The sequence below is a fragment of the Copadichromis virginalis genome, linkage group LG23, assembly GCF_057382275.1.
Source record: "Copadichromis virginalis isolate Kocher_CV1m ecotype Utaka linkage group LG23, C_Virginalis_male_GT1.1, whole genome shotgun sequence".
In the NCBI taxonomy this organism is placed as follows: domain Eukaryota; kingdom Metazoa; phylum Chordata; class Actinopteri; order Cichliformes; family Cichlidae; genus Copadichromis; species Copadichromis virginalis.
In genome coordinates this window covers 43,482,492-43,501,600 of record NC_140639.1, presented here as the reverse complement: position 1 = coordinate 43,501,600, position 19,109 = coordinate 43,482,492, and the positions used below count along the sequence as shown (strand labels likewise).

Here is a 19,109-nt window from a genome sequence, read left to right as displayed (position 1 = left end):
TGTACCTATTTATTTTGGAGTGACTGGGTTCTAGTTTATGAAAGAGAGACTGATGCTAACTTTTTCAAATGTATTTTCTTAGTGCTGCACAAGGTGAGTGACATTTACTTCCGTTACATTCTGAAGAGAGGCTGACATGTCTACAATCCCAAACTGGGCAACTCACAGCAAAGGAAACTAGATGGATAAAAAAAAGTGCCACAGTTTAGAGGAAAAGTGTGAATTTTATCTGCCTGACTGACAGGTGTCTCACTGTATTAGCTCCACCTACACTTCCGCCCCATTTCCCAAAGCTGGCTTTCGGTAAACCCGAATCCAATCACACCAGAGGCTTCATCAAATAAATCTGATACATCTTTGATCCACACACATCAGCTTTAAGGACTTCAACCTACAGCCACACATCATCACCAAGCTACAGCAGGCTACACCCTTCTCTGGCTTTTTCCCCCCTGCTGTGATGTTGTAACAGGTCAGAAACCAGGCCACGGACACACTATTCCTCCTATAAATCAGCTGACTGATTCTCATCCATCTCACAGGCTGTGGCATGTGTTTCCAAAGCAAACCCCCCCCCCCCAAAACTGGAACATATCCATAGTAACCCCAGCTGTCAAGAGGCCTATATCTGTCACACTTGTTGAGTAGCGTCGGTCTCTAGGCAGCGGGGGAGGGAAAACAACTCCATGTGGCAAACCAGTTTATTTCTAATAGCATGTGTGCGATCAATCTCCTCGTTATGAACGGGTGCTGCAGTGGAGGGAGTCATTCAGCATTTGTGACAGGTGTGCAGTATTGACCGAAGGGAAGATGAACAGCATGCGCGCGTGCGACTCTGTACGTGCGCTACGACAGAGAGACAAAGAGGCTGACAGCCTCAATTCTGACTTCCAGTTTTCAATCTTGGCTAAAACTTCTTTTCATGAAGCCGGTCGTATTGCTTTCCCGCCAATTATCACAGTGGGCAGACGGCAAAGGTCACTTCACCCGTGCCCCTCAAAAATCTTGCTGGCACCTTTTTTCCATATTTAACATCCCGCAGTATGAATTACAAAGTCGAGGCGCCCGCCATGATTGAATTTGCACTGTGCGCCAACATCCCGTTAGGAATCACTGTCTTGTCCAATTAAGAGAGGCCTTGTTATTGGCCAAATTGTGAGTAGCCCCATTAATGTAGGGTGGGGGAGTCTATCCTTTAACTGCTTTAACTGACATATTAATGTTGACGTCCTCTCAGAGTTGCATGGCGCGTGGCGTGAAGACTGTAAATTTAATTGACTGTCAGGGTGTCCTTGATTCTTCCTGCTCCAAGCATGGAACCAAAAAGCGAGCAAAGTGAGAGAAAAATGCGTGCCATGGACTTGTATTTATCTGCCGCCATAAACAGCAAGGGGAGAGACAGATTATGAGCGGCCGCCATCTAATGGGAACCAAGGCCTTGTTGAGGTGCTGAGTTTTATTTACAGATACTCTTCAGACTGACACGCTGGACTCGACTATCCTTAATAATAATAAAAAAATAGAAAGCAGAAGTGGAGGAGCGTGTCAGTATTCAATTTCCAAATACGAACGCATGTCGGAGGCCGTCTTTTTACATATGCACGACGCATTACATGATGCATTCGCAGTGAGCCAAGCGTTATGGGTAATATATTACTGGAATTACTGGGAGGCGGTGGAAAGGTAAGCATCATTCGTCAGGGGACTCATCAATGTCTGGCGAAAAAATGGGGACTAATGTCTGTGCAGCAGGGGGAAGGAGAGAGGCTAACTTTATCTCAATCAATGTCAACAAATATTATGGTGACTGTACAGCTGTCACCAGCGTCCATTGGGGGGGGACTAACAGTTTTTGTCAAGGTGGCGACGTCTGTAAACTAGAATGTGAAATTGAAATATTTCCAGCACTGCAACAAGTAAACTTTAATAGATGACACCACCAATCAGCAGCGAGAAAAACAGGTTGGAAAATGACAGTGACAGTGTTAATCTCCTGCCTCATAAGATATAAATCACAAACAATAAAAAGTCTGACAGTCTGTTTTTAAAATGCTTCCCAACTGTTTGTGCATCAATAGCGCACTTGAGCTTTATTCCCCGTCAAGACGGTGTATGAAAGACAAAAAACTGAGGTAAATATACGGCATTTTTTTCCTTTATTTGTTTTGTAATGGCAAGATGTGTGTGACTCCTCTGGTGGTAAAGGGTAATCGGACTATATAGAAGTCTATGAAAAAAATACCCCTGCATCTCACTTGATTTATGACTTAAGCATTTCCCTAATGATGTTATGGTCTGTCATGCTAGTTTTAAGTCTCTTTTTTTTTCATACAGCATGATGTCCATTTTGTAAATTATGGTCCCAGTTAGAATAAAATAGATGACAAAGCAGGACATCTACCTGGTTACCTAGCTACCTGTATGAAAGTCTTCAACCATACTTTATTTCTCTATTTTCTGCTATGACAAACACGTACAAACATAAATGGAAATACCGTATAAAGCAAAAACAGAGTTTGTACACTTCTAAAGAGGTTTAAAGTCAATATTTGGTATCATCGCCTCTATTCTTCATCACAGCCTGAACTCTGTTAGGCAGCCTTCTTGTCATGTCTTTAAGGAGTCTTCAGGAATAGTTCTCGAGGCTAATTGAAAGACATTTAAAGCTCTTCTTCGAATGTTTCTGCCTTTTGTTCTGTTCTCTGTCAAGACGATCTCACACTGCTTCAGTAATGTTGACGTCTGTGCTCTGGGGAGGACAATCCATGAACATTTGTTGGGTGTTTTTCTACCTAGACATTGGCAATGTCAATGACAATGATACTAACACATGTTAGTGTTAGTATCATTGTCATGATGAAAAATGAAGCTGTTGCCAATTAGATTCTTTCCAGAAGGTGCTGCATGGTGGATCCAAATCTAAACATACTTTCCTGCATTAATAATTTTAACAAATTCAACAAGATCTCCAATGACACTGACTGAAATACAGCCCCAAACCACGACCAAGCCTACACGCTATTTTATGGATGGTAGATACTCACTGTTGACCTCTCCGGACCTCCTCTGTAATGATGAATATTTGAACCAAAAATTTCAAATTTGGATTCATCACTCTCTAAAACCACATTTTTCAGTCCAGTTCTTGTGTAATTTGGCATACCTCAGCCTTTTCTCCAAGTTTTCCTTCTTTAAGAAAGGCTTCTTGACAGCCACCCTTCAGAGATCATTTCTGATGAGGCTTCAGTAAAAAGTAAAGCATCTTTCAGGTTCTCTGTCAAGTGGATTTTTTCCTATTTCTTTAGGACATGATTTTCATCTGATGTTGATGTTGTTTTTAGGCCTGACACTTTCTCTTTCGCCTTCTCCTTTTCCAGTTTTAGTGATTTAAACAACCAAACAAGAAAAACATTCTTCTTAAAATGATGAGATACATGGACTGGACTGAAAAGGAGCGGAAAAGCTGACAATTTCCATGGAAAAACTCTGAAAGACGCTCAAAAGGATTGGAAGGACTATTGCTCTAGACCACTTTTAATAATTACATGACAGTCTGGCTCCGTAGAAGTAAATTCAGTTAAATGAGGGGTCGCTCAAGACTGCAGGATTTGGGCTATTGTTAATTGAAGTCACTAAATATCACTTTCTGAGGTCTTTGATTACCACAGCATCGCAAATTGTCCCTGTTTTGATGCTTTGGTTGCATTAAAAGCTACTTTAATGGGTTGACTGTTCATTTTTTCCAGTGATGATTTTTTTAAGCCATTTTTTTTTATTAGCAAAACTAGAACCTCAGTTGGTAACAAATCAGTAGTTAACAGTGTGTTGGTTAAGCCTGTCTTTTCCATATAATATGGGTTTTTTTCCCTTCAAAAATAAAAGACAGCTCATGCAAGACTGTATTTGTTGGCCTGATTGCAGGTCCAGTTCACAAAGCAGCCAGTGTTTTATTTGCAGACATGTTAAACAGCTGAGATGCATTGCAGTAAATATCTCAAACAGATACACAAGCAAATAGGCCAACAGAAAGATAAAAGGACCCAGCAAAAGCCAGAGTGTAACACAGTAGTGGTGTTGCCAGTGAAACATTTTAGAAATCTCTTACTGTATTTAGGATGCATTCAACTTGTTTAGCTCCATTTGCAGTGCCCAGGTGCATGCTCTTTTATTCTGCTCTGCATTCAGGACCTCTGAAGCTCCTTTTCACTCTGATTGTAATCCATGTTCAGAGGTGAGAAGAAGAATAAATGCATAGTTATTACCTCAGAGAGGCTAAAGAGAGACCTTATGTGATCTTTCAAGTTTCTATTTCATATCAAATCAAAAATGGCTGTGCGCTGCATCGAAAGAGGACTCTTCTCCATTCAGCTCACCGACGAGTAACAAAACCTGCACTTTCAGGGATTCATCACACAGCTCTGCTGAGCAGCTATTGTATAGTACAGCAAAAGTGGCCAACAAGGGAGCTGATTGTGCATTTAAAACAATAACAGCAACACAACCCATTATTAGAAGGCACTTTTTAATGACCAAGCACAGATCAGAAACTTTGATTACACAAATTGTCCAAAAATGACTTTCCAACTCATAATTTTGCTGTCTGTGCCAAATATTTATCAAAAGGCCTCCTAAATAATTTGTTTCTGCATTTTTCCCTCCTTTAAATGTCAGCAATTGCTCTCAGAGCTAGAGTAATAAATGAAGACTTCTGGGTATAGTTCATTATTTAATGAGAAATGAATGAACAATTCTCAAATAAGTGATTTTCACCTGTTAGTGCCGGTGTCCGTACACACAATAGCCTCCAAGAAACAACCGTACAAGATGTTTCAAGTTAAAGAAACCTGACTCCAAAAAAATACCTTCAATGTTTACACCATGGATTGAACATCATCTCCTGAAAATACCGAACAGTGGAAGTGCATCCAGGAGTTGGGAGGGTTGGGGGTTTACTCCAACATCTATCTTGATATGCTGTATTAAGCAAAAATACACATAATTATTCTGTTTGCCCAACCATTCAGGCCATATCAGCATTCTAACAAAGAGGAACCACAGCAGAGGACAAACGCATACATTGTGCTACCTATGCATGCTGAGGATTAGTATGGCAGATATGCGGTGCATGTTTTTGCACCGTTCCACTCAGAGTACAAATGCAGACAAAGCATTACTCAGAGATGAGTGTTTGGAATTTAATAATGTACGGATGATAGCAGTGCACGTGTGCAGCGCTCTGCAGGTTTTGTGTGATTGTGTGACCCGGCAAAACAGCAGGCAAGTGCAACATCACGGAGTCTTCGTGCCTAAGGAAGTCAGTCAGGTTGTTGAATTTCACTTAATGGGCTGAAACAGTTTTCACAGTATACAGTAAAGCCCCATGCATTTGTCTTACTAGAGATTCAAACATTTGACTTATTGATTTTTCCTTTTTCCTTTAACTGTTCTGGTTTACACTAAATGTGGTGGTGGTGGTCAGAGGGCCCGGTGGCGCCAGTGTCCGGCAGCCTCGCCTCTGTCAGTGCGCCCCAGGGTGGCTGTGGCTACAATGTAGCTTGCCATCACCAGTGTGTGAATGTGTGTGTGAATGGGTGGATGAATGTGTAAAGCGCTTTGGGGTCCTTAGGGACTAGTAACGACCATTTACCAGGCCAGGCCATTTAAATTGATGTATTTTCACATTTGAGCCAAAGCGTTTGGCAAGTAAAAGCTTTACAGCTGTAAAAGCCAACCAAAACTTGAATTGTTTGCAGGATTTTGACAGTATATAACACGTCCTCCACACGCAGGACTTCTATCAAAGAAAAGCCATGCTGTGATTCAAGTTTTGGCTCTTGAATGAGAACATAAACCCAGATACTTTATGCAATAAACATGCAACATAAAAAAGCAAACAAAAAAAATGTAAAAACAAACCCTCCACTAGATTTGTCTGAAACAAAAGAAACACCGATTTAAAAAAAACAAAAACAAAACACCTGCATCACTGGGATACTCACCTGCCCACTCCCGCTGCTTCTTTCTGTTCCATAAAAATGAAAGCAATGCAATTTCAAACTGGCTTTCATTGCCCAGAATCCCATTTTTACAATGGAGCTTTAACTTGCAACCAGTGTGGCTTCTAATAAAGCTGTGCAATCTAAAAGAAAAGGAACAAAAGCCAGAGGTCTGGCTCGAACGGGGTGTTCATTTATCAGTGGACACGTTTCAAATCCTTGCCCCAGGCAATGGCTCGTGAAGCATCCGAAGAGATGGCCCGTGGGGACTTCTGCTGGAAAAGCAGAAAGCACTTTGATGAACCTTGGGCCATCCCCGCACCTGCGTCCAATATGCATTGGTAAAAAGATATTAGATGCAAGCAGCTGTTGCAAAAAAAGAAAAGAAAAGACTGGCAGTACACTGCCTTATATATGCCAGTGTTGATATTTCTAGCTTGCATCTACATTTTTAATTACTCTTGAGATGGAGACATGAGACGCTCATGTAAACATCTGATTTTCTACAAAGGCCACAACTCCATGATTAGTCCATCAGGAAAAAAATACTCACCGATCATTGTTTCACTCACTATTAAACTGGCTTGTTTTAAGTGTGAGAATGCTAATATGTGGGACTTTCAGGCATGTACTTCTTTTCATATAATATTATAATATAACATGTTTCCTGTCTCCCTGGTGTGTATATAGCCCACATTGTTTCCCTTAGTTTTTTTGGTTTATTTTCTTTGTTCGTGTAATTTTCCAAACTGCCATCAAACATGCTGGCAGTCATTTAGCCAACATAAAAACTCTGTAACCAGCATGCCACCTGATGCATGATGCATCGCTTGATTTTGTCATCATCCTGGGTTTGTCTGGAATGTTAACTGTCATCACTTTAACAGGCTCGATGCAGCAATAGTGCATTTCCCATGCCTAGAAAAAGAAAGAACCAAGAACATTGGGTGTCTTCCTCTCACCAGCACATACTATTGAACTAAGCAGTGTTCATTGCATTGACTGGCTGTGCAACGGAAGGACACACTGAACGCAAACTGCAGCCTGCAGTGTTAAAAAGGGGATTTGATGTAAAGATTTTAGGTTAGATTATTAAAAACAAAACAGAGGGATCATAAAGACAGCTTTGAGCAAAAGAAGATTAAAGGTTATTTAGTATTTAGAGAAAAAAGGAGACCCCTTGGCTGCACTACTTCTGGCTTTTCCTGACTATATAACTCATGGATTGCACCACACCCATCTTTGAAGTTCACCTTTACTGAACCCAATACACATGTGTGACTGAATAATTGCACTGGCTGAATCTGTCTACAAAGTACAGATATATAAACACCCCCTACATCTCAAAACCAGCCTAGGTGGTATTTCCTGTTACAATATGTGCTTCCAGAGGCACACTGTGCCATGCTGACAGTAGGGCTGTGCCGTATTACATCAGCCACAATATTATCCTAATAATACTGGTATAAATTTTTATGTGATACAAGAATGTTGTTGTTGTAACATTGCTACAGTGCATTTACATTCTCTATTGCACACAACAACGAGACAAGCCCAAGCATGTCTGAGAGCAAGAGCCATGCGTTAGCCTCCAATTAGGGCTGTTCGATATAAAAATGTCTATCGTTTCATTTTACGCTATCGTTTGTTTCGTGGTGTCGCAAAATAAACTGTTTACGGCAATATTTTTTCATCGTTTTGATGGTCACTGTAGTGGCTATACTAATTTCTTAAAGTTCTCTCTTTCTCTTATATTTTATATAACCCCACTACGGACGGAGAAGCGACTGTTTTTATGTTTTTAGCAACAACGACGGTAACAGCATCGCGTGTCCGCTTGTTTATGTTCCACATAAACCTTTCAAAATAAACTGAATCACATGAAAGAGCAGATTATTTACGGATGAGAAGTAAAAAAGAGCCGCCAGGTGCTAAAAAATAAACCTTAGACTCAAACGTTAGAACAGGCTTTTCCCCGCAGCACGCCGTGTAATAAATACTCACAAAGAAAACGGCGGCTGTTACAACTTATGTCTAAAAATGTATCGTTTCATGCATCGGTTAAAACTAGAGATGGCACGATACCACTTTTTTATGTCCGATACCGATACCGATATCATAAATTTGGATATCTGCCGATACCGATATGAATCCGATATAGTGTTTTTTAATCAACAAAACTGTTTTTTAAAATATCTTGCTGCATTTTGCAAGTCTGCAAGTTCATACTCAAGTTTAAAACAACAACTACACTAAAGCTATTCTGTTATACCTGTATACAAAAAAAATATTTCATAGTTCAGCAATACTGATCAATCTAATAAACTTAGACCTACACCATCCTCCCTATTCTGGTATTTTAAAGAGTACTTAGCGTAAATATTAACCAACCTAACTAATAGGGTTCCAACTCCCAGCAACAACAAAAATAAATAAATAAAAAATAGGGAACCACCCCTCACGCTCCACCTCATGATGCTTAATCAACGTAATCAACCTTAATTTGATGCAGTGTGAAAAAAAATGCACAGAAATCAATTATTTTTCAAGAAATATTAAATAGATTCAACATCTTTCTTCAACAAAATTGCAGACTGCACAGATGGTACCTTCCCAAAGGAAAATGTACTATAGCTTACTAGGGTATATATATTAGACTTAATAGTCACTATATACAGTAATTGACTTCTATTCATTTTACATCAAATTAAAACTTTGGGTGTCAGATAATTATTTATTAAAAGCTAGACATTTTAAATGAGAATAAGAAAGAAAAGTATGTCTTTGTGCCCCCTTTTCCCAGTTAATGCCCTATCGGCCCCCCTGGCTAAACTTTGCTAGATCTGCCCCTGCACAGTTACCAGCCGTCAGCTACTAGAAAAAGATCCTGGTGTAGAAAGTAATATTAAATAAATTGTAACAACAGCTTATCAAGCTTAAACGTGCTGCTGTTGTTCAGCCGCTGGTTTGCTCTTTCTGGCGCAAAGTGGACCAAAAACAAACAAGAGAGACTCACGACAGAAAAGCCGATCAGCTGATCATTAGCAGTTTCACGATTGAAGTAGCAGCCGGAGAGCGAGAGGCAGTCGCTCGTTAAGCTTAACGTGGGAATGCTTTACAAACATTCAGAGATGGACTTACACACTTGCTTTACTTCTCTCGGGGATAACTTTGTCGGAGATGAAATGCCAGGTTGCTAGCGAAGCTCCAAATGCTATCCAGACCACCGACAGGTCCCGCATGCCACAGCTGCTCTATCACGTGATGCATACTGCTCCGACGTTCTGAGGCGAGTTACAGCGTGTTGCAAGTTTTGTGAGGTGCTTTCGTGATATTTAATGGATCGGATTACATTTTTTATTTTTCTCCGATATCCGATCCAGTAATTTAGGTCAGTATCGGACCGATACCGATATGTAATATCGGATCGGTCCATCTCTAGTTAAAACACTCGACTCCAAGTACACGACACGCAGCTGGAAACACTTCCCGCAAGACGAGCTGCCCGAGATTCACAGAATTTACAGAAAATGTTACATTTTTGTGATTTATATCGTTATCGGATGATAGAATTCTTATATCGGGATATGAGATTTTGGTCATATCGCACAGCCCTACCTCCAGTGATGATTTACTACCTATAAAAGGAGCTACCTCAACAATCTCCAACATAGCTGTTCCCACCAAAGGTGAAAACAACAAACTTGTTTCACCATTTGAGGAAAAACATAGAGTACAACCAGGCTACAAGGGCATAGACAGTAAGTAGCTGGTAATTTGAGACACAAATGCAAAACTAGCACTGGCTAGTTGGGCTCCATATGACAGGAAGAGCAAATGGTAGATGGAAATTACTGATGTGGTTGCAGCAGGTAAAAGCAGGGCTTTAAGCAAGCCAAGTTACAACATCACAGGTAGAAAACTTTTTTCAGTTTTATTATGTGAAAATACTCCTTAAGCGTTGAAAGGTTATGTTAACTTCAATGATTCTTAAACAAAATTAAGTAGTTATGTTACACTTTTACTACCTAGGATACTTTTGTGCCTACATTTGGTTTATGTTGTAGCTGGATATAATCCTGTGTCACTACTATTGCAGTGTAATGCAACTGCTGCCTGCACCTTGTTTCAGTAGATTCCAATTAGGTAGTATTAGATCAGTGACAGTCACACATCGGAAAAGAGGGATGGAAAATGCCCCTCATTTATTTACTTATAAATGCTGCTGTTTGCAGCCTGCAAGGATCGATAAAACGTTCAGTATTTTTTTTCCTGTAATGACTTCTTGAAATACCATGAGACATACAAACACACACAGCTAGCCATACCACATGTTTGCAGCTGGTAACAAAGTATGATGACTACTCTCCAAATGCCATAGTGTGGGACCATGTGATTTCGCTCTATTACAGCAAACAAATTCAAATTCAAATTCAAATTTTATTTGTCACGTACACAGTCATACACAGTACGATATGTAGTGAAATGCTTGGACAACTGCTCGTGACCTAAAGAAAACAAAAAAAGGAAAAGGCTATGAATAAGATAGGAAATAAATATGAAAAATTAAAAAGGGTAAATTTAACTAGGAAGGAATAGAATATAAATTAAGGTTAAAAATGAAATAACTGTACAACACAAATTAGAATGAAGGGTAAATTTAACTGGGAAGAATAAGATAAAGATAAATATATAAATTAAAGTTGAAAATAAAATAACTGTACAACAAAATACACAATACACAATATAGAACTATATAAGAATGTATGAAGAAATCTAAATATAAATAAATATATACACAATAACAGCAGCTGTACAAGTATTAACCGGAAATGAAGAATATAGTGACCAGTGTTGTGCAAAACCAAAGTCCAGAAAGTCCAGTGTGTGTGTAAGAACTGTATGTGTGGGTCAGTACTGAGCCTTGGTGAAGTTTTGGTAGGTTCAAGGAAATATCTGCAAATTAATGTGGTTGTTGTAGGTACTGTTGGATATGGAGTAATGTTAAAACTATTTACATATGCAGCATTGTGCAAAAGTCTTGAGCCAATATCATTTCTTTATATTTTACTAGCAAAACGTGAATTAGGTATAGTGACTTTTTGAAACGTGCAAGCATAAATGGAAATACAACACATAAGACAAAATCAGAGTTTGGAGAATTCCAATGAGCAATCAAATTCAAATCATAGTTGATATATGGTATGACCGCTTTTATTCTTCAGCACAACTCTCATAGGCAGCTTTCCAGTCGTTTCTTAAAGCAGTTCTCCAGGCTTCTTGAAGGACATTCAAAACTCTTTAGATTTCGGCTGCCTTTTGCTCTGTTTTCTGATGTTCAAGATGATCTTCCACTACTGTTGAGGTCCAGGCTCTGTAGAGGCCAATCCACCCACAACACCACTGGCTTTCTGAAGACCCAAACCATGACAGTGCCTCCACCGTGTTTTCCAGATGGCTGTCTCTCTTTCCTGACCTCCTCTGTACACATTGAAATTTCTGTTTTAAACTGTTGTCAAAATTGGATTTCATGAGATCTGTTGACTCTCTTTCAGTCCAGTTCTTGTGTAATTTGCCATAAATCAACCTTTTCTCCCAGTTTCCCTTAAGAATGGCTTCGTGACAGCCACCCTTCCACTGAGACCATTTCTGACGAGACTTCTGCAAAAGTGCAGGACCTCTCCGGCCCTATACCAGGCTTTGCTGAATAAAAAGACTATTTTATGTCTGCCATAATGTTACTGTATGTTTGGCATTTAGCAGAGATTCAGGTAAAGGAACTGGGAAACATTATACGTTTTGTGACAGGCAGAAAGTGCCCAACACTGCAATTTATGTGTAGATACAGTGTTGTATTCCTGTGAAAATGGTCAGGACTAAACTGACAATTAGTGTAAAAGCAGCAAACATCCAAAGAACAACTTTGAAAGACCTTCAGAAAGCTCAAACTATTGTTCAAGGCCACTTTTTTAAAATTATGAGCCTGGGTCCTTGGAAGCGTGAGGTGGCTCACGACTTTTGCACAATACTCCGTACAGAGATGAGACTTACCTGAGCCTCTCTTCGACACAACTTTCAGGCAGTGGACCACAACAGCATGAAGCAGGATCAGAAGAGGGATGGGAGCTTTCATTTTTTTTTTATCAGTCCTACAAAGAAAGAAAAGCATGTGTTATAACTTCATACTGAGGCAAGCTGTGAATGTGCTGAAACCATCCAAGAAAAATAAAAGACAATGATTTTGGCAGAAGATGTTTCCTTAAAAAAAAAAAAAAAGAAAAGAAAAGAAAAAGGTCCTGAGCCAATAATTACAGAGTTTCTATCAGCCTTAAGGTCAGTTGGAAAAAAATCAGCATCTCTATGTGCAAATTTTGTTTATCTGCTTCTGCTTTATTTATATTAGCACCTCTTCAGGGACTTATTGTATAATCAGGGCAATGCTGTTAATGAAATGTCAAGATGCATCTCTATCAAGCCAAACCAGGCTTTTCTGCTTTGTCAACTACCTTCAACACTCATCCCCCTTTACTTGCAACCAAAATAACACAATCAGGCGCCTGCTCAGATCTGGGTATCTCTCTGTGAGCACAAATGTTCGGAAATGCTCTGTGAGAAGTGGATAACAGTGAATCTGGCTTAATATATTGAAAACTCCTTAAATTGTAGCTTGTAGTGACACTAATTGCGGTGATAATGGGGATAAGATGGCATTTCAATCGATGCCAGTCAAACGCAGTAGGTTTAAAGCTATTACACTCCAATTACGAATTCCTGCCTGAATCCATGTGTGTGCTAGAATGATGAACTTAAACACTCAATTAACTGTCATTATGATGTATGTATTATGGGATATTTTAATGTAATATGCAAGACAGGTCTGTTTCCTAATAAAGAAAAGAAATGTATCTTTGCATTAAAGACAACGACTGCCCCAAACCATCTCTGCGCTTACTCGGGTCCCCTGCAATACACAGGAGTATGCTGAAAATGATGGATTGACGAACACACAGGGATTCTTTAATTTATTAGTGAGATGATAAAGTACACCTTCAAGCCAATTTAATCTAAGATAAAACAGATGGGCCCAAAGTTCGCTGCAGTTAATAGTGTTTATTCAGACTTTGCCAGCAGCTACAAACATTCCTCAGCAATACACTTGGTTCTAAAATTCCTCCATAGGCTACAAGGGTCCTTCAAATGGCATTTCAGTCAGGACAAAGATGCTTCACATTGAAGCCTGAAAAGCTGTATCAGAAAGCCTTTTTGGAGAAACTCTGAACAGTCACAATAACTCTTGAGAAATTCGGAGGCATGCGAAACTGGGCAGCAGCCAAATATGGCGACATTGCTGCGTTCCCTCTTGTCAAAGGCTTATTGTCATCGGCTCTTGCTTTCTGCAACCAATGCCACCTCAGAAAAGCTACACGTCACTACAGAAAAATCTTATCTTTTTAATTAGTTTTCCATGGTGGGTGCAAGTCTGCAACATTAGCACAAAACCTGTGGCCCCTTTCTTTGGTTTGAACACAGAGGAAGTAACTGAATCACCAGTTCTGTTCTGTGTCCCTGCGGCTAACAGTGATATCCAAGACTGTAAAAATCAAAGAGAGCACCACTGAAAAGGTTAAGAAAGTGCACTCGTGATGTGCTGTAATTAATTTTGTTGGTACTGACTATACTGATGAGGAAAATACAGTAATGCTCTTATTCTCTTGGGGTGTAAATATAGCTTTGCCAAAATAGGAACAAATGATGGGTTTAAATATACAGAAGAATCAGGTAGTGGGAGGAAATTGGCTCCATAATTCAAGTTTCACAAAGCTGTTGTTGAAGATACTGGTCTATTTTTTCATAGGAACTTGAGAAATATATGATCCAAGTGTACAGACATGCAACAGTAAGGTATCGTGGTATGATATTACAAAAATGGATAAAAGCGAAGAGACAAAATAGGATATGCAATGCCAGCTTTATCCTCCAAAATTAAATAAATAAATTCAGCACTGCATTCAGTGTTTTATCATTAAAATATATTTTAAAACTAGTTTATTTTTTTAGGGTGTGATGTGGACTATATAGAGCAAAGTTAGTTTGGATTATTGACATTTGAGCCTTTATTGATGGTGAACTTCAAGGGGTGTTGAAAAGTCTTACAGTCTGAGAGAAGAAGCTGCCCCGCCGTCAGCAGACTCTTGCATCTCCTGCCAGAAGAGCAGCAGGGTAAACAGACTCAGTCTGGACCAAATGATGTCCTGTTCTGTGGGCTCTGTGTATGCAGTGAGTCTTCCCAGTGCTGAACATAGATGCAACACCAGTGTTTTGTAAGGAATCCATACAGTGCTGATAAAACTTTGCTTATGTTGTTCCAAGTCAAAGTTTTTGAATTGTGAAAAAACCTTGTGCACACTGTACTAACAGTTTGGGCCATACATTTAGGATAATGGCAGATCCTTTGTAATTTTCCTTTTGTATACTACCACAGTGAATTTTAAGTCAGAAAATCAAGATGTGATTAAAGCACAGAATTTCAGCTCTATTTCCAGGGGTTTAACAAAAGTATTAAAATAGAAATTTAGATATTACATCCATTTTTATACACAGTGTGTCCAGTTACTGATTAGCCCCTGAAAATAGGAAGACTAACATAAATTTAAATATAGGAATATAAGGTACTTTTCTTAAACCCTCTGGAATGAGTGACTCCTTGAACTCTAGAAGCCATGGAGTAAATACTGTGTTTCCTCCCTTGAGATGCTCTGTGGGGCCTTTAATGCAGCCACCGTAAGTTGGTACACGTTTGTGACTTTCTGCCTTCAGTTTTGTCTTCAGAGTAAGCGTGCTCTATTGGGTTCAGATTAAGGACATCGAAGAATGTCCCATTTCTTTGTCTTGAAAAACTCTTTGGTTGCTTTTGCACTATGCTTTGGCTTATTATCCATCCAGAGTACAGCCCTGTAGACTTCAGAATATATCCTGCTACTTCAATCAGCATTCACATCATCAATAAACACTAGTGATCCAGTTTCACAGGCCCATGCTGTAACATTGTCTCCACCATGTTTAACCGATGATGCGATATGATTTATGAGCTCTCTCTATACTTTTCTCTGCCCATCTGTCTGGTACAAATTAGTCTTGGTCTCTCCAAAGTATACTTTTCACAGCTGTGCAGGCTCTTTCAGATGTTTTCTGGCAAACTCTTATTTGTCATTCTTGTTCGTGAGTGTAGTCAATGGTTTGCACCTTGTTGTAAACCCTTTGTGGCTACATTCATGAAGATATCTCTTGATTGCAGACACTGAATTTGCCTTAACTTGACTTACTTTGATGTGGTGAAGAAGATTTTCTTAACCAAGGAAAGAATTTGTGATCACCCACTTTAGTTTTCATTCGTTGGACCACATATTGCCAGTTTAAAAAAAATAAAAATAAAAATCCAAGCCCATAAAACTGCATGTCAATCAATTTTCTGGTTACTGCTGAAACCCCTTGAATTGAAGCTGAAGGTCTGCACTTCAATCACATCAATGATTTCAACTCCACTGTAATGTTATACAGAGGAATAATTACAAATGCTGTGCCACTGTCCAAAAACACATGGACCTGACTGTATGATGTGGGCCTGTGGCTGTCAATCCCATCAATCGTGGGTGTGGTTGTCCTGAATTCAACTGCAGAAGGCAGCCCTTAGTTGAGCTTGTAAAAAAAATGTTTGCGGAGCAAGTGGTTGCTATTTTGTGCCAACATGAAAAACAGAATTCCGTTCACTTCGGGCATATTTGAGCATCAGGTGAAACTTTTGAGCGTTTTGTGAACAATTGTGAAACGTCATGCAAAAAGCACAAAATATATTAATTCGGCATACAAGCTGATGCATTCATCTGGCAGCCAGGTTTTCTTGTGTTTGCAATCCATCATTTCTCACTGAGGTTGGTGTTTGAAGCTTTTTTTATGGCTGCAGTCGACTTTGAACAGCTTGCTTTTTTTGTTTAACAAGATATCTCTCTAACCCTAAATATCCTATCATCTTCCTCCTCCCAGCATGATCGGTTAATTATAACAACACTCTGTGGTTACTCCTTTTTTATCGGTCTGTCCAATAGAAAGCATAGATTTGCCACAGTTCAAGCAGTCCATAGTTTCAAAATTGATTGCACTGATTACTCGAGTATTGAGTAGACTGGCATGAAAGCCAATGAAAGTGATCTGATTGCTGGTGGCAGACAGGGCTTGTAGCCAGCAGGAATGTTTGACTGCACTCATACCCAACAAGTCCAAGAAAAAATATAATTAAGTTAGACTTGTGTTGTCTAACTTTCATGCTCTGGGTCTGATGTTGCTGGAGTATGTTTAAGAAGATGGCCACATACTCAAGGGCTTATTGAGGTCAAACACCCAAGTTGTTATCAGTAACCATGAAACGCGTTTCGATGTATTATTGTCGCTATCGTCTTACTTCTTGGCACATGGTTATGAGCCATTGAGAAGGGAAAGATTCAGTGCAGCTGTCGAACTGTCAGAAATATGATCAGAAACACAATAGAGTGGAAAGAAGAGATATCCTCCTTCAAGAAATGAATGGATATTAGATGTCCAAGAAAAATATGAAATTGTTTTTTGGGGGTTTTTTAATCCTCCCTCAAAAATCCCCCTGTGAAAGCTTGTCCTGTCAAACATTTCACAGTGTATCATCCTTCAAAGAGAAGCTCATCCAAAAGGAGAAGCTCATCCAAAAGGTGCTGTCACCTGCCTCTCATTCCTTGATTGTTTTTTTCCTCAAGCCTCCACTTTCGTCTTTACCCTGACAGTGCTTCCTTCTCAGTGGATCCATCCAAAATTCAATTATTTTTGAGGAGGGTTCAGGAAGAGAGATGGGGCACTCTCTCAACACTCTCGGGGTTCAGAGTTAGCCCCAAGGAATGCATCTCAGAGTCACGCGCAAACAGTTTCGGAAATCTATGACCGAGACTTTAACGCTTTAGTACAGCTCGCCAGATGGACTTTGAGATGATGATTTATACGGATCTCTAATTTTATATCTCTCTTGCTCTGTCACACACTTTTGGGAGTTCACATTGAGGGTCCCCTTTCCTTCTTCCTCAGCCATATCTGATGTTTCTTGATGACGTTCGTTTCTCTGTTACCCGGGAAACCAATGGGAACTAACAGGAAGAAGCAATTACAGACAAATTCGGATGACATAAATTCTTGTCCCGGTTATTGGGTAAAGATTTCAGATCTGTGGGCTGGAGCTTTGATTGAACTGAAGTGTAAAACTTGGACTCTTTGTCTGTGTTTGTTCATCCATTGCTGAGCGTTTCATCCTGGATTCAAACCTTGGCTCAGTCTGACGGCCATGTGTGTCAAAATTATACAATCATTACTCTTTTTCACAGGAATGCTGACTGGCAGTTTTAAAGTGAAAGTCTGTCTGGTAGTTTATTTAAAACTGCCAAAGTGAAAGTCATGAAATGTGGTGCAGATTTAGACCACAGGCAAAGACATACTTCGTTATAACTTGGTGTGCATTCTTTCTTTTAAAATGACAAAATTTGTAAACTGGTCAAAGGATTTTAAGCATGGAGTTGCCAGGCAGGAGGAAAAGGGGAATACCTCTAGACATAGGGTGAGATGGAGACAGATGATCCGCTTTGGTGACCTCTACGGGGAGAAGCCAAAAGAAGCAGAAAATAAGGCACTGGTCTTGGCAGAGGATGTGCTCTCCGAGGCTTCTTGTAGTTCTCAAAAATTTTTACAAATAATACAATCGTTTAAAGGTAAAAAAAAAAAATGCAGGATCTAATTTTAACTTTGTTCTTACCAAGGTCACTACGGGTGATTTGATTCACATAATGCCAAAAAGAAAAAAAATTCCCAAACATAACATGTGCTTACTCATTATGGACATACAGCCTCACTGCCTCTAGCCGTTACCCCTCTGTCCCCTACCTCCACTCGATAAATTGATATCTACTCTGCTTGGTGAGTTATTAACATTTCTATTTGTGAAAAACACTTTTCAGGCCCTTACACCCTTGGCTGACGCACACACACCCACAATCTCCCACCCACAGTCTGTGCTCTCTTCACTGAATTTTTCCATTTTAGATTATCTAATAACCTTGCCTTGCAAGCCTCCATGTTCCTGATATGTACCGTACCCAGGAAGTGAAAGAGAAAGAAGCGGTTGTTTTTCAAATTCACATGTTTAATACCATAAACGTCATTGTTTGGTGCAGGAACCAGAAGAAAAATGGCTTTTAATGATCAAGGGCACACATGTGAATAAATAACAAGCAGCAAAAAGTGGTTGAGTAGCAAAAATGTATGCAACGGTTTTCATTAGCTGCCATTTGTGGTAAGAATAAAGCAGTTTTAAAACTGCATATTTGAATGGATGCTAAGTGACACATTGAGGCTACTGGCTATGTGCTTTGGGAAATGGGAATTTTTTATTAGTTAACCATCTAGCTACAATATGATGCCAAACTCATTTTATTTTCATGAGGGTGCCATGCTGTGAGAATTTTAAAAATGCTGAGGTCATTGAGTCAGACAAAACCACAGCAACCTATTTAAAGAGCTTGGCACATACCCAATCCCCAAGAGATTTTGGACAAGTCTGTCACATATTCATTCATTTCACCTCTCTGCACGATTCATTGAAGTATTAATACATTTTATGCAAATGTTTAACTCGCTACAGGATTGTTCACATGTTGTTTCAACACCCCTTTGACAATTTTAGGAACATCATTTTGCTTAAAATTATATCAAAATGACTCCAAAAAAACGTGAGAACTACTGCCTGCATGTTAAAGTAGAAAACGACAGACTACATTTACAGAAATATTACTGAGGATGGGAATAATTTGCTTTTATGATTCCTGGAACACATTGTAATTATCACTTTTTCAACCTCATGATTTTGCCACAGAGCAATAAGCATTTTATAAGTATTGCATTCCCCGACCAACTGGTGATTGGTCAGGAAATACACAAAATCTTCATTGTGATTGCTTTGATTGCTAGCAAATTGCAGTGGTCATCCATAGTTTACGTGGAAGACACTGACTTGTCAGCAAACAATCACTATTAATCCTTGAGCTGTAG

General features: G+C 39.4%; 1 protein-coding gene across 3 annotated transcripts in view; it reads right to left on the bottom strand.

The window, feature by feature from the left end:
• Nucleotides 1–19,109, bottom strand: part of LOC146681677 (interleukin-1 receptor accessory protein-like 1-B) — a 347,610-nt gene that overhangs the window by 312,043 nt on the left and 16,458 nt on the right. For all 3 annotated transcript variants that reach the window (XR_014918021.1, XM_085448562.1, XM_085448563.1), the window contains exon 2: nucleotides 12,048–12,145. Coding sequence is in view for 2 of the 3 variants with exons in the window: in XM_085448562.1 (XP_085304688.1) it covers nucleotides 12,048–12,129 (82 nt within the window). In the remaining variant the exon portion in view is untranslated. The remainder of the gene's footprint in view (nucleotides 1–12,047; nucleotides 12,146–19,109) is intronic.